Source organism: Poecilia formosa, unplaced genomic scaffold (assembly GCF_000485575.1).
Source record: "Poecilia formosa unplaced genomic scaffold, Poecilia_formosa-5.1.2 Scaffold244, whole genome shotgun sequence".
Classification (NCBI taxonomy): domain Eukaryota; kingdom Metazoa; phylum Chordata; class Actinopteri; order Cyprinodontiformes; family Poeciliidae; genus Poecilia; species Poecilia formosa.
Genome location: NW_006800183.1, coordinates 475,194 through 491,525, shown reverse-complemented (window position 1 = coordinate 491,525; position 16,332 = coordinate 475,194). Strand labels below are relative to the sequence as shown.

The following is a 16,332-nucleotide window of genomic DNA, read 5'->3' as shown; positions in this document are numbered from 1 at the left end:
TTGGTTAAAAAAAAAAATTAGCCTATTTTTAGTATTTTTTGTTACTAATATTAATTATTGTTATCTTTGTCCTTAAAATATCTAAATTTTCACTTAACTTTATATTCTGGTCCGTCTGATGATTTAATTTTAAATATTAAATGATTGATAAGTGGATCAGTTACTCCGTACTTGAATATATTTTTTACCAAATACTTTTTTACTGTTATTTGAATAATTTCTTGGATGCTACTTTTCAGTTTTACTTGAGTAAAAACATGTTGAAGTACTGGTACTCCCACTTGAGTATAATTTTTAGATCCTCAACTCCCCTCTGGATTTAATCAGAAGGAAACTGTCTGGTTAAAGTTAAATGTTGGACAGTTCTGGAAGAAAACTGCAAAATACTAGAAACCGGGTCAGGACCTACAAGTTAGAATGTCCCAGTCAAAGTCACAACTTAAGTCCAATTAAGAATCCATAGGAAAACTTGGAAAGAGATTATCAAAAATAATTTCCATCCAGTTTAGACTTTTTACTTTTACTTGAGTAAGAATACATTGCAGTAGTGGTACTATTACTCGAGTACGACTCTTGTGTAGTTTCTCTGGCAGATTATTGCACTTACAAGAAGACATGTTTCCCTTGTTACAAGTGAAATAATCTGTACTTTTTCATCAATATTCAGGAATTATTTACTCAAAACAAGCTCTTACATCTTCCTGTAAGTTAGTTTTGTTTTATGTACAGCATAGATGCTGTACATGTGGCTAAAATATCTGCTCTAGAAAATCTAAAATACTTGGTAGGATTTAGAGTTTCTGCAGTGTTTTTGATTCAACCGATGTTCAGGAATCAGACCCTTCGTCTCTGATGCTTGCTATAACTGAACTGGCCTCTGGATATAAATGTTTACAGTTTCAGATGATGAACAAACAGACTAACAATCAGCGTTGGCTCTCCGAGCAGCATCTCTCCTGCGAGTCTTTTCCATGCAGTGGTCAGGAGACGGGAAGCTGCTGATTTTCCTTCTCTTCTAGGAGTCAAACGTTTCTGCAGGAAAAGCGCAGGCGCTCCAATCCGTTAAAGGTCAAAGGTTAACTGAATACCCCTCATATGATCAGGTGCTGATTATTATTGTTTTTCAGTTCATGAGTTGACAGATTGCTGGTCCGTCCAGCTACTGGTTCTTGGCGATGGACGTCTCAGCATCGGTCTCGGGGGAAGCCAGCGGCGGCAGCATGGCGGCCGGCGGCTGGTCGTCTTTCGGGCCGGAGCTTTTCTCTGCTGCGATGCTCAGCTTGACGTCGTCAGGCGTGTGCTCGTTGGGGATGAGAGGAGCTGTGGTTTTCTGTGGAAAAGATGCAGAGAAAGAGGTTAAAAAGAGAGAAAAGAAGGTCACACTGAGGTCGTCATGGTAACACATCGTACTGGGCGATAAATTGTTCCAAAATTTATTGCGATAAACGATAAAATTGTTGTTTTCAGATTATTTTCAACTAATATAATGCAAGATCATACTCTTAAAGATCAATAAACTTTAAGTTCTGATTAACATTTAACATGGGAAAAGATTTTAAATCTCCAAAATAAAGAAAACAACAGAAATAACAAATAAAATTCATTATTAAGTCTCTGTAAACAAAACTGTCCTTCAAAATAAAGGTGTAGTTGAGACCGAAGCACCACCAACTTTCATCATGTAGTTTTTGAAGAAAAAAAAAGAAGACAAAAACAATAAATGATAAAACGGAAATTATTGAGTTTGCTTTACGTAATCATGTGATTAATTTATTTATTGCTTATTGTGACAGTCTTAGCCACACTTTTCAGATTTTAATCAGTCAAAAATTTTACAATTGCAATTGTTGGCAGCTTTGTGTTGATCTCTTACAAAATATCATGATAAGGTTCATGGTTCACACATGAAAAAATGGTAAAAGGTTCAAGGACTGTGGGAACATTAAAATCAAAACTACAGAGTAAAAGAGCAAATATTTTAAATAAAAATTTAAAATTTGGATAATATTTTTCAAGCAAAATAATAAATCAAACATTTGGATGTTTTGATTTTTGTTACTTATTTATTACCAATGTTATCACTATGTATTTAATATATCTTTAAAAAATATCATAACTTAAGATTTTGAATCCTAAAAATAAGCAAAAAGCAGACAAATATCCTGAAATAATAAATTCTCTTTTTACATCTCTTACTTCTTTTTGTTAATTTTTATTTTATTTTGATTTTGTAACAAAATTTGAATCAGGAGAAGCTAAAATTGCAACTAGAAGATTTCAGGGTAGAAAGAATTTACAGATAAAGAAGTTTAGTTAAATTTTTTATGCAAAATGTTGATTTTTTTTTTTTTTGCAGTTTTGGTGTAATTACTGCTCTGAGTGTATTGTTCTCAAAGGAATTATTCTCTTTTGAGTCAGTTTACTCCTTTAATCAATGACTAAATCAGCTGACGATCATTCCAATAATCTGATTAATCGCTGGCTGTTTGGTTGCACCTTGCAGCAGAGGACTGACTGGGGTGAATTAATGTGCTCACCGTAGTTTGTGCCACTGGGTTGTCGAAGGAACAGGGACCTTCGCTGTTCGCAGCAGCGGGCGAATCCTCCTGCATCAGCCCTCGTCTGTCCAAGACGCTGAAGGGCAGAAAACGGGTCAGAAACTGAATGTGGCGCTCATTACTGATCCGAACAGGGAATAAATGGAGCAACCAGACCAGGAAATGTTTTATAAGTAGAGAAGAAATGAAGGAACTGAAGGAAAGCGGAGGTATTCACCTGGGGTAGGTCGGCCCACACAGAACCTCGCAGCAGTTTTTGATGATGTTCTTGTGGCTGTAAGGATTCTGGCCTCTGTTCTTCCCAGACCAGGAGCCTTTAATCTAAAAACAAAACGCACAGCAACACCAATCAGAGCAGCAGCAAACACCAAAACACGCCCTGCAAAGTCAACCGGTTCATTCCCACAGTCCCTCCTTCAGCTTATACCTTATTCAAAAGCATGCTTCTGTTTTTAGACGATATTCCCACCGGCTTTGGTTTGACCTACTAAAATTCATCCTGCAGGATTAAACGATTCCTGCTTTAACTCCGTTCACCACAAAGAGAGCGTGGAAAGATTAAAAACTCTTAGTTAATTCATGAACATGATTTACGAAACGGATTAATGACAGAAATACCTCCAAATTATCACGGCTGCATCTCCACTCATCACATAATGAGGTTTGAAATTTAGCTGAAGTTAATTAAACTAAACAACGCAGGATTTAAACTATTTATGACGAGTTTATCTACTTTCTGTGAGCAAAAACACAAAATCTTACTAAATATCTCTCATGCAAATATCTCAGTTTAAGTAACATTTCAGCAAGATACAGGAGCTTGTTTTAACAAATAAATTTTTAATATTGATGAAAAAGTTCTACTTCCACTGAGATTATTTCATCATGGCAAAAAGGTCTTGCTATAAGCAAAATAATCTACGAGTGTAACTAGAACTTTTAAGTGGAAGTTTTGGTACTTTAGGGGCGAAAATGATAATAATTCATATATGTAACAAAAAATAACAAAATCAGGCAACAGAAAATCAGTTTCTTTCAATTAAAAAACTTACAAAACTTTATCAAAAACTGCAGGTGTGTGTCTGTTGTATTAGCACTACTTCAACATATTTTTACTCAAGTAAGAGTAAAAAAGTATTTGGTAAAACACAAGTACTGAGTAACTGATCAAATTATCAATCATTTAATATTTAAATAAATTATACACTTAGACCAAAATATAAAGTTAAGTGGAAATTTTGGTATTTTAAGAACAAAAATTATAATAATTAATATGAGTAAAAAATAAAATAAAATCAGGCAACAGGACATTTTCCAAATCAGCTTCTTTCAATAAAAAATTGATTTGGAAAATTTAACAAAAACTGCAGGTGTGTGTCTGTTTATGGTGGATTTTTGGTTGAAACATGTTTGTTTTTCATTCAGTTGGCAGAGAAAACAGAAATTTTACTCAAGTAAGAGCAGAAATACTTCATAATAAATTTATTCAAGTAAAAGTAGAAAGTACAGCATAGTAAAAATAGAAGTTACTCAAGTAAATGTAACTAGTTACTACCTAACTGTACACTCAGAGATAAACAGATGTAGATAAACCAGATTAAAAGACAGAAAGTGCATCTGTAACATGACTCCTACGGCTCAGCATGAACTAAACGACCCGCCTGCAGGGCAGAGAAGACAGAAGAATGCTTCTGGTGGTAAACATGTAGGTCACCAGGCACCGTGTGTGTGCGTGTGTGTGCGCGTGCATGCATGCGTGCATGCGTGTGTGCATGCGTGTATGGGTGTGCGTGTGCGCCTGCATGTGTGTGAGTGATCTATGGGAAACCAGAGCGGCTGTACCACTCAAGGTGCCTCCATCATGCCGCTGTGCTTCTGGCTACGCTCCCAGACCCTGCAGGTATCGATGCATCTATTATTAGGCTGATCACAAACGCTGAAGCGACCGGGCTGACAGCCATCGCTTCATCTCCCGCAGCGGGAAAAAAATAAATAAAAAATCACAGGTCGCAATGCTTCATTACTGATTAAATGAATGGAAAAAATGAGGCCAGTCATCCCACTGGAAAGGAGCAAGGGGACGATAAATTAATCATTACAACAAAGTAGAAGAGCTCAAACCACTAACATCGTTCCTGCTTCGTTTTTGAAGTTCTGCAGTCAGACGTTGGCTTGAAAACACAGAATATCTAATAAACATGCAGCACCTGTGAATCTGTTCTCACTTCTGTGGGTAATTAACGACCAAGCACAATAAAAATGATCAATTGTTCTATTCTTATCTGGTTTGGGCCTCAGAAGCTTTTCTAAAAGTAGCCCAGAGGTCCGGGGAAAGAAACAGACGAGTCTGTTTTGCCCTCAGATGTGACAACGGTTTTAAGAATAGAAGCTATTTATACGTATTTTTAGATGATTAGATAACATTGAAAAAAAAAACTGCCATTTCAGGTTCCAGCTGACTTAAATACGCTCAGAAGCTAAAACAAAATCCAGAAACAAAATGGAGCTGAAAACAATACAGACAATGTAAGTGTTTTTACTTTAAAGAGACATTTTATCAACATATTTACACATTTTTATACTTCTATTTGAGTCTCTACTGCTTCTAAAAACAGCCTAAGTAGTAAAAAAAAATAAATAAAAAAAAACCCTACATGACCCACAGTCATTTCTTGACAAACTGGTGGTTTTTATTGTCTGGAAATGAGCCATTTTTAAAACCTCCCGAATGTTAAGTCACATTCCGCAGGCGGTGCACCGTTACCTAGCAACCCCAGCCAGCCCAGTACCGTTACCTAGGAACCCCAGCCAGCCCAGTGCCGTTACCTAGCAACGACAGCCAGCCTGGTGCCGTTACCTAGCAACAACAGCTGAGTTATAACTCTTTTGGTTAGCTGGTTAACAGGCTTCAAAGTGTTGGGTTGGAATAAAACAGCTTTTGGGCAGGTTGTTAAAATTTGAGCTGCTTTTCACAACATTTGGCGGATTTTTAGAAAGTTTTCAGAGGAAAATTCTTATTAATAGTTGTTGCTATGTGGCAGAAAAGCACAAAACTTTTACTAAAATGCTTATTGGCTCATTTATTTTGAAATGTCTAGAATCTGCTGAATGTGAGATCATCAGTGATTAGTCACTGGTTAAGTGTAAAACAGAACTTCATGGGCGATATTATTTAAAGGACATACTGTATCAGCATAAAAAGTCTCACTGTGTTCAAAGAGTCCCAATTGGACCTGGTACTGGTCAGAATATAATAAAGGAAAACGACCTATGGCATTTATAATTAACAGACATATGTGACTACATATGACTTTTTTAACATGAGTTTCAGCTGAGACTTGGGCTGATTTTATTTTATTTTTTGGGGGTTTTATGTTGTGTTTGGGCTGGAAACTGTTAGTCAGATCTGGCAACCCTGCAGCTGTATGCGCTGTACAATGGCTTCTGGAAAAGACAAAGAGTTTTGTTGTTGACTTACTACTCAGAAACCACTTGCTGTGTTGTTGTTGGTTATGCAGGAGGCTCTACTGATGCTTTTCAAAGATGTACAGTTGCATAATTGTGCATTGGTTTGTAGCCATTTTGGCGCAAGAATGATTTTGTGCAAAAAATGTAATGAACATGTTTAGCATATCCCATAGATCTATCCTAACGTCTTTAAGGAAGTATAATAAGTCACCTTTAAATTATTATTTATCTGGAGCTTCTTTTTCTATCTCGAGGAATATAACCTTAATTTTTTTACAACAGAGTCGACCTTAGTTTACAACACAAAGGTCTTGTTAAACAAGCTGCGGTTTACGAGCCACTCTGTCCTTCAGGGGTGAACGAGGTGCTGCAGTTGTCACGGTAACGGTATCAGCTCTTCGATGGCGCAGAGTTCACACCTCAATGATGCCGTTAGGATTTCTGATCTCTATCATCACAGACTTAATTATCTACACTGTCTGCAAAATTTCAGAATTACCAAATGCTAAACATGTTTTCAAGTTGAATTATTTTTTATATGTGATTAAAATATTTAGATGTACTGTTTGAGAATTGTCAAAGAAATAAAAAAGACAAAAAACAGAGAAAAACAAAAACAAAAGAAACAGAAAAAAAGGAAGAGACGATGAAAAAAGGAAAAAGAAATGTATAAAAGAAACAGAAAAGAAAGGAAGAAGAGAGAAAGAAAGAAAAAAGTGAGAAAGAAAAGGAAGAAAAATAAAGAGAAATAGGAAAGAAAGGAACAGAAAAACAAAAAGGGAAGAGAAAAACGTATGAGAAAAAGGGAAAAGAAGGAAAGAAAAAAAAGAGGGTAACAAAAGAGAGAAAGAAAGAAAGAAAGAAAGAAAGAAAGAAAGAAAGAAAGAAAGAAAGAAAGAAAGAAAGAAAGAAAGAAAGAAAGAAGATCACAAAAGGAAAATTGGAAAAAATAAATAAATATTTTTTTCATAATGAGGAAGGAACAGAAAAAAGAAAGAAAAAGAAAGAATGAGAAGAAAAGAGAACAAAGAGAAAATGGAAAAAGAAACAAATAGAAAAGACAGACAGAAAAAAGGATGCAGGGCAGTGAAAGGATCCTAAACCACTTACGTCCTCGTTGGTGGTCTGGTTCAGAGAGATGAGGTACGTGTGGAAACCAGTCAGTCCCACCATCGACCACAGGGTGAAGAAGCACACCAGCACTTCCAGTACAGTGAGTTCCAGTTAAGAAACCACAGCAGGTCTGAGTCATGGCCGCCAGTAAACAGACGGTGGTGTTAAAACAGCTGGAAGTTATAGGTGCTTAAAGACGTTTGATGGAAAAGCACGGAGAACGGACGGATTCCTGCTCCTACAGACAGATTCACGTTTAATTAAAAGTTACAGATGCTCTTTATTTTCTTTATTGTTTAGTTTTATTTTGTTGTGACTTTTATTTGTCTAATTAAGTTATTTATATTTAGTTTTTAGAGTGTGTTTGCTAGTTTTCATTCGCTAAATATTTTTAGCTTCAGTTTAGTTTTTAGTAGTTATAATAGTAGTTTTAGTTTTTTCATATTTTGGTTAATTTTTAGGTGCAGAATTCAAAAAGGTGAAAGTATTTTATTGTGATTATGTTTACACTGATTGGGTAATGAGTACTGAAAGAAGACACATTTTCAAAAACTATATTTACCAACTGATTCTGGTGTTTCATACCAAACTTTGCTGTCAGGAGGATTATGGCGATTTACCGACAGCAGATGTTGAGCGGAAAAAAAAAACAACAAAAAATATAAATTTCACATCAGCTTGAAAGGCTAATTAACGGATAATAAACAAAAAAACAAAGGTTGTTATATTTATAATTTCAGCATGTTTTAGTTACTTTTTATAAATTAACAGTATGGTTCTAGTTAGTTGCAGTTTTTCCTCCATTAATTACCGTTTTTGTTTATTTCAGTTAATTAAAATATTTTCTCAGTTTCAGATTTTGATATTTTGTTAGTTTTAGTTAACTAATAACCTTTCTTCAGATCTTGTTTCCATCTTGGAGTAGTGAGGATATTCCACCTCTCTAAGCTGTGTTGTAAAACTTGTCAGGAACCAAATGGGACCAAACATTTGTTACTGATTATTCACTCCTGCCACTTCATTTATAAGCCAAGAAAAGAAACAGTTTGGAACAGTTTACTGAAAAGAGGAAGCTGCTACTTTGAGAACAGGACAGAGAGTCCTTAAAATAACCACTCGACTTCCTCTGATGTATAAATAACATCCGTTATAAATATCAGGCCCTAAACTGGGGTCAAAGGTCATCATTTGGGAAGAATAAATCCAAACTGTCCGTTATGATGTCACTGAGTTAACTTGTTTGTGCTTCATAAAATTATGTGTCCCAGTAATTTATCTACCAAAAATGAACAACACAGGTATATAATATTTAATAACTTTTTGATTTACTTAACTGAAATTCAGTGTTTTTTTATAATAATTATAGAGATGCACCAGTTTGGTTTTAAGTTATTTAAGAGCGTTTTAAATACAGCGCTAGCATCACAGGAAAGAGAAAAACAAAAAACAAAAGGATGAATCAATCCCTGAATAAACGTTTAATTAACAATATAGCCTGTTACTGATAAGGTAACTAACAGTAACTTCATTTCCAATAAAAATGTGTGCAAAATGAGGATATTCTATTGTCAAAAAACAATTTCAATTAATAAGAAATGTAATTAAAATCACAAGTGAACAAGTTTATGTAATATATGAATAAAAAACCAGCACCACCATCATCCTCCTACCACTTCCTGTCGTAATTTATTGTGGTTTTCGCCAGTAGTAACTTGATGCTGATAACATGACTTGTGTGAAGTGAGGAAAGTGTTTCGATTGCAGTTTAGCAAAACACACTAATTTTGATAAAACCAAAAAAAAAAATCATCCTAGCGCAAAAACCTTTTATTGAAAAAGTTTATTTCTAAACTGGCGTGTGAAGGAAATAAGGAACGGACAAACGGAGGAAGAAAGTTCTTGACTTTCTTAAAACATGGCGCGCACACACAAACACACAAAATGTATTCATATTTAAAGGATATGTTCCAGGTGTTTCCTTCAAGGTGTTCAGAAAGCCTTGATCCACGGAGCCTGAGCACAAAGAGAGACAGACAGCAGAAACACGGAGGTAAATGTGCTGAAAAGTAAAACTCATACATAGAGTATGGCACTAAAGGGGGATTATTATACCAAATTCTAATCAGTATATCCATTTGGGTTTCTACTGCTTCTAAAAACACTCAAAGCACTTTTAAAAAATCACCAGAGAGTTTTTGCCAATAAGTTAATGCTTTTTTGGTGTCTGGAAGATGAGCCATTTCAAAAGCCTCCAGGTTGTTAAGTCACAATTGACGGGCACTGCGCTGTTACCTAGCAACCAGCTGAGCTCCAGCACATTTGGTCAGCTAGTTATACACTGTAGTGTATAACTAGCTGTATGTGGTGTACAATGGCTGCTGGAAAAGACAAGACAACTTACCATCCAGAAACCACTTTCTGCATACTTGTTGGTTGTGCAGGAGGCCCTACTTCTGCTTTTCAAACATGTGTGTTTTTATGATGTAAAGAAGTTTGAACTGCCTTGTTGTTGAAATGTGCTGCATGAATAAACTTAACTGATGTGTTTGAAGCCTTTTTCACGGGTGAGTCTAAACATTAAGTTTGGGGGCGTGGCCAGCAGCAGCTTATTTGGATTTAAAGTGACAGGACGCCCTAAAAATGCTCTTTCTGAACAGGCAGAACTTACGACTGAAATCTCATTTTCTAAGAATGATTTTGTGCAAAAATATTTACTGAAAAATGTTTTGTATCGCTACGTTTTCCTTTAAAATAAGGTCAAAGGCCAACTATGATCTCTTTCTGTACAAAAAAAGCAGCAAATCACTTCAGGTTACTTCTGAGGCTCCAGTTGATGCAACATGAACAATCAGCTGCTATGAAGCTCCTGTTGCATCACGTTCTTCCAGATCTGCCACATTCCTGCTGCCGTACTCACGCATGACGACGTGGACGATGTTGAAGGCGAAGATGTAGATGGTGAGCAGGGACAGCGTCAGGGTGAACAGGTAGAAGTACCTGTAGTTCCTCTTGCCCACGCAGTTGCCCACCCACGGACAGTGGTGATCAAAACGGTCTGAAAAACAACAACATTCTCCGTTGATATGTGAAAACAACAAGCTGAGGCGTTGTTATAGAAGTCGAATGTGTGAAAAATGACACCAGCTTTCTGTGAATCTGGAGTCTAAAAATAGTTTTCTTCCTCCTCCGTGTTTGGAGCGAAGCCAGAGGAAAGCATGGCAGGGTTGAAACGAACAACAGGGAGAAAACATTACTGCACTGATATTTACCCCAGTTTCAAGATACTGAAAACACAGTCAGGTTAGGCTAACTATTGTTTTATAGAAGGTAAAACAAACTGGTAAACCCAAATAGTTTCATCCAGTTTGACTTTTACTTGTGATATAATTTATTTATTTTTAGGCATTTAGCCTCTTTAACCTTCTATGTTCCTCAAAGGCCTTCAGATTTAAACAAAAGTTCACACATTTTTTTAGAAATTACACAGAGTTTGAGGGAAATTGTTTGATTTGTGTTCATTTTATGTTTTTAATCAAGAGTGATTTGACACAAACTTAAATTACTTGTCAACAAACTTGAGGCAAAAATGTTGAGTTTCTTTCTAAATTCACCGATCCCTTAAGTTTTTTACTTTTTAAAAAGTAAAATAATGAAGTTCACAATAAAATTGTAATTATACACTGCTCAAAAAAATAAAGGGAACACTCAAATAACACATCCTAGATCTGAATGAATGAAATATTCTCATTGAATACTTTGTTCTGTACAAAGTTGAATGTGCTGACAACAAAATCACACAAAAATCATCAATGGAAATCAAATTTATTAACCAATGGAGGCCTGGATTTGGAGCCACGCACAAAATTAAAGTGAAATGTTCCCTTTATTTTTTTGAGCAGTATATTTAAAGCAAAAAGGCTTTAAATAAGCAAACAGGAATAGATAGGAAGGAAGGAAGGAAGGAAGGAAGGAAGGGAGGGAGGGAGGGAGGGAGGGAGAGACGGACGGACGGACGGACGGACGAACGGACGGACGAACGAACGAACGAACGAAGGGACAAAGGTATGAAAGAACGAACGAACGTAGGAACAAAGGAACAAAAGAACAAAGGAACGAAAGAACAAAGAAAGGAAGACGACAGGAGGAAAAGTAGAAAACTAGAAGGACAAGACAGAAAGGAGGACACTAGGAAGGAAAGAAGACGAGTGAAGAAAGACAGGAAGGATACTAGGGACGTAAGAACGGAGGGCAACGGAAGGAAAGTCAGCAGAAGAAAAGAAAGATAGATAGTAAAGGAGGACAAAGATCCAAGGAAGGTGTTAAAAAAGGCAGGAAGGGGACAAAGTAGGAGGCAAAGAAAGAAACGAGACAAGGAGTTAGGAAATAAGGAGACTATGAAGGAATAAAGGAAAGTTTTTTTTAACTGGTGTTTAATCAGAGTCTATTAATAACTGAGTTCAGTCTGACTGTTGCTAACAGTCGTCAACATAAACCCGGATCTCATGGGGTCACAAGCTGAAGGAAGCAGGAGCAGCATCACAGGAACGTTTTACGTATTTAATATCACATTAGCATCGGTCTACTCAAAGCCCGTCCACCTTGAAAAGAAAAACCATCTTCCAGTTCGCCTAGCAACAGCAGCCACTCAGGCCGAGAGCAGCTAACAGGGTTTCTGATTGATGCAGCGTATATCTGAGGTACACAGAGCAGCAGGAGAGTAATCGTTCACACTTCAGGAAAGTTCACTCTAAAGCTGCAAACGTTGCACTTCCTTTACAATCAAACCGAGCTGTGAAAATTTAACTGCACTTAAACCCAAGATTTATTCGGTTTCAAACGGACAGTGGTGGGTCACAAAAGCAGGATTTGCTCCTCTTTGGTTTGGTCAAACATTAACTTTGACCTTGAACAGGTTAGGAGAAATATATGGGCTAAACAAAACATGTTCATTAATTTTTTTTGCACAAAATTATTTTTTGATAATGAGATTTTAGCCTGGTCAGTTCTGCCTATTTGAGCTGTTTAATGGCCTCTGCCACTTTAAATCCAGATAAGATGCTGCTGGCCACGCCCCCAACTCTACGTTTGCACTCGCATGTGAAAATGGCTGCAAACAAATGCACAATTACGCAACTGTACATCTTTGAAAAGCAAAAGTAGAGCCTCCTGCACAACCAACAAGAATGCATTAAGTTGTTTTTGAATGGTAATTCAACAATGAAATACTTCTTTTTTCCAGCAGCCATTGTACAGCACATTCAATGGTAAAACCAGCTGACCACACGTGTTGAAGCTCAGTTTGGGTTCGCCAAATGTAAAATGCAACCCAAATTTTAACAACCTGCCCAAAGTCTTTGTTTTTAGATTGCAAAGGACTTGATTCTTTGAACACAACAAGACTTGCGTTTTTTGTGGTAATATGTCTTTAAATAATAATGTTGCCGGGGATATCTGTTTTACAATACTATTACATAGTGACACTTGATTAACCAATAATTATTAATCATTGATAATGTCACGTTCAACCAACTCTACGCATTTTCAAAAAATAACAACCAATAAGATGAGCTTATGAGCTAATAAGATGAGCAAAGAAAACTATTGGGAAAGAATTTTCCTCTGAATACTTTCTAAAAATCTACCAAATATTAAGCAGCCCAAATTTTAACAACCCGCCCAAAGCTGTTGTTTCCAGTTCAACAGCCCAAACCAGCTGACCAAATGTGCTAGAGTTCTGCTTGGGTTGCTAGGTAACGGGGCTGGGCTTGGCTGGGATTGCTAGGTAACGGCACACTGCCCACTGAATGTGATTTATCTGAAGGTTTTTAAACAGCTCACTTACCAGACACCAAAAAACATTAAATTATTGCTAAAAAAGACTGGGTGTTTTTTTTTAAAAAACACTTTAGTTGCTTTTAGAAGCAGCAGAAACTCAAATGGAAGCATAAAAATATGCAGAATATGAATTTTGCATAATAGGTCCCCTTTAAGCTAGCATGAAGATGATTCCTTCAGTAAGAGCGACTGAGGCGTGTCGCTGTGTAATGGCAGCCTCTCCACAGCAGGTGCACACAGACGAACCAGTGTTCACAATGACTCAGCGTTTATTCCCTCACTGAGGCGCCACTGTCTCCTCTCATATCGCCTATGACTCCAAGGCTTCCTTCAAACACAGCCCTCAATCATCAGCAGCCAAATCACTTTTACTTCGCGAGGTCTGGAGGTGACACGCGCCGACAGCTCCCAACTCAACACGGGCGGAGTCACAGTTCAAACCACCTTCATCGTTCAAAGCACAGATTGCAACTCTTAGTACTTCCACCCCGTCTGCTTAGTTCAGCGTTTATTTTTAAAGCTTTTGAAATTATTTTATGAATGCTGATATGTCTGCAGGCAATTTTCCTCCCAAATCTCTCTTCCTTTAACCATGTCTAACTCAAATAACCCATTTCACCTGCCTGACTTTATTAAAACTACACTACAGCTGCTGCTTGAACCAACTTTTAAAGTTTTACCTTTTGAGCTTCTTACAAAGTATTTTTGTCTAGTTTCTATGCAAATATCTGTGAAATGTCATGTAGTAGAGTTTTAGCATTAGCTTCCAGTAAATACCCTGTTTGTATAGCACTTTAGCATTAGCTTCTAAGAAATACTTTGCTGGTGTAGCCCTTTATTGCTAGCTCCTAAGAAATACATTGTTTGTGCAACTCTTTAACATTAGCTTCTAAAAAAAACCCTGTTGGTGTAGCGCTTTACCATTAGCTTCTGTGAAATACTCTTTTGACTAAATGCACTTTAGCATTAGCTTCTGCTAAATATCCTGTTGGTGTAGTGCTTTAGAATTGGATTTTGCAAAATACCTTGTTGATGTAGCAATTTTGCGTTAGCTTCGGAGAAATACTCTGTTGGCTAAATGCACTTTAGCATTAGCTTCTGCTAAATATCCTGTTGGTGTAGTGCTTTAGAATTGGATTTTGCAAAATACCTTGTTGATGTAGCAATTTTGCGTTAGCTTCGGAGAAATACTCTGTTGGCTAAATGCACTTTAGCATTAGCTTCAAAGAAATACCTTGTTGGTGTTGCGCTTTATTGTTAGTGCCTACATTGTTTGTTCAGCACTTTAGCATCAGCTTCAAAGAAATACCTTGTTAGTGTAGCGCTTTACCATTAGTTTCTGCTAAATATCCTGTTGATGTAGTGCTTTATAATAGGCTTTTGCAAAATACCTTGTTGATGTAGCAATTTACCGTTAGCTTCTGAGAAATACCCTGCTAGTGTAGCACTTTAGCATTAGTTTTCGCTAAATATGTTGTTGGTGTAGGACCTTAGCATTAGCAGATCTAGTGTGTATGATTAGTGTTTTAGGGTTATCACTACTATCTTTTAAGTTAGCAGTGCCCACCACTAGTTTAGATGTAGACTTGTTTATCTTCTAAATTAATATCGATTAGACATTAATTGCATCGTAACGAACATAATTTACTTTTTTTCAGCGTAATGGAAATGTGTGATTGATGCTTAATTGGATGAAAAAATGTAGACATTTTGGAGACTGGTTTGATGTTTGACAAACGGTGGTACTAGTTGGTTTTTGAATGTTAAAGTGATTTAAAGCAGCTAATTTCTGCAGCACAGCTGAGATGACGTACCAACACAGTTGTCACAGATGCTGCAGTGAGACGCTCGCGGAGGCCGGAAGATCTTGCAGGTGTAGCAATACTTGAGCTTGACGATCTGGTTGTTGATCTGAACGTTACGGATCCGAGGTGGAGCTCGCTGCCCAGACGGGACATTCCCATTGGCTGCCTCTGTGAATTAAAATAAAAACAAGATGTCACCGCAGAACACACCGACACATCATAGCGATTTTGTTCTGTAGTTGTTGCTAAAGGCTCGATGTGTTGCTTTTGGAGATTTTTCAGCCTACTTCATCTTGTCAGACTGGTTCTGCTTAAGTAATTTATAGTTTCCACAACCTAGCAGTAATCAAGCTTTGGTGAAATTGAATTTAACTTTTCAAAAACTGTAACCAATAATAATTATTTCATGATTTACCAAAGGAGGAGGAGTCATTTTTACAGTGCCATTTCTGCGAAAATTAAATCGTTACTTGAAAACTGCATTAACTGCCTACTTTACTGATATTGAAGTTTACTTGATATGAAACATTCAAGTTTGACAAAAAAGCAAAACCAGAAAAACTAACCGAATAAATCTACTGAAAAGGATTAGGATCACTAAAAAAAACCAGAATTCAGATTTTGAATTCTACTTCTGAATTCTGAAGTTTCTTCTCAAAATTCTAATATTTTTTTCTCAAAATTATGACATTTTTTGTAGAATTGTGATATAGTTTCTTGGAATTCTGACAACCTTTAGAATTGTAATTTTTTTTCAAAATTGTGACATTTTTTCTTAGAATTCTGAAATTTTCTCACAAATTTGACATTTTTTTCTCAGATTTGGCATTTTTTCTCAGAATTATGTCTTTAGTTTTAGAACACATTTCTTCTTAGAATTGTGACTTTTATTCTCAAAATTGTGATATTTGCTTCCTGGAATTGTGACATTATTTCTCAGAATTATGACTCCTTGTGAAATCAAAAGTCAGATTCCTAAGGAATAAAACATCACAATTCTGAGAAAAAACATCAGATTCTTTTTTCATTGTTTTTTCAGTTGCTCTGATCCTCTTCCATAGAAATGTTATGTTTGATTGACAGTTTATTATTTCTGCTTAAGCTTCACTACAGAAACCAGGAGGCGTACTAATGATCACAAGGCTGCAAACTCAGATCCCTCAAGAGAGAAACCGCTGTGGAGAATCAACCATTAAGTTGCTGCAAAGAGCAGACAAGAATTACCTCTTAATGGGACAGAGCAAGCATGCCCACATGAATTTCTGGAGATGCATTAAGATAAAAAAAAATTTATATCAGAGGGAAGTTAATTCTCTCAGCTGCAGAAAGCATACAGACAAGAGGATAAAAGTGACTCTAATTCAAACTAATAGCGTATCAACATTTGTTTACAGCTTTCAGTGGAGGATATCTGCCATGTAAAGTGGTTTTTGCACGAATAAGTCAGACTCATTATGAAGCATTAAAATGGTGAACAGATTTTTTCTGACAGTAAGAGATAACCAATATTAATCATCCAAATAAAGCTGGAGAAGGGCTTTTGAGAGAAACTG

General features: G+C 36.5%; 1 protein-coding gene and 1 long non-coding RNA gene across 2 annotated transcripts in view; one reads left to right on the top strand and one right to left on the bottom strand.

Annotated features, from left to right (window-relative positions):
- Positions 1-77: 77 nt before the first annotated feature.
- Positions 78-9,595, top strand: LOC107838359 (uncharacterized). Its single transcript, XR_001664418.1, has 3 exons — positions 78-580; positions 1,855-1,858; positions 9,584-9,595. It is a non-coding gene; the product is annotated as an uncharacterized LOC107838359 (long non-coding RNA).
- Positions 743-16,332, bottom strand: part of zdhhc9 (zDHHC palmitoyltransferase 9) — a 30,674-nt gene continuing 15,084 nt past the window's right edge. The window contains exons 3-9 of the mRNA XM_007569678.2: positions 14,789-14,947; positions 10,057-10,194; positions 9,104-9,152; positions 7,137-7,239; positions 2,776-2,879; positions 2,538-2,634; positions 743-1,330 (exon numbers count right to left, since the gene is read on the bottom strand). Coding sequence (XP_007569740.1) covers positions 1,160-1,330; positions 2,538-2,634; positions 2,776-2,879; positions 7,137-7,239; positions 9,104-9,152; positions 10,057-10,194; positions 14,789-14,947 — 821 coding nt within the window. The 3' untranslated portion in view covers positions 743-1,159. The remainder of the gene's footprint in view (positions 1,331-2,537; positions 2,635-2,775; positions 2,880-7,136; positions 7,240-9,103; positions 9,153-10,056; positions 10,195-14,788; positions 14,948-16,332) is intronic.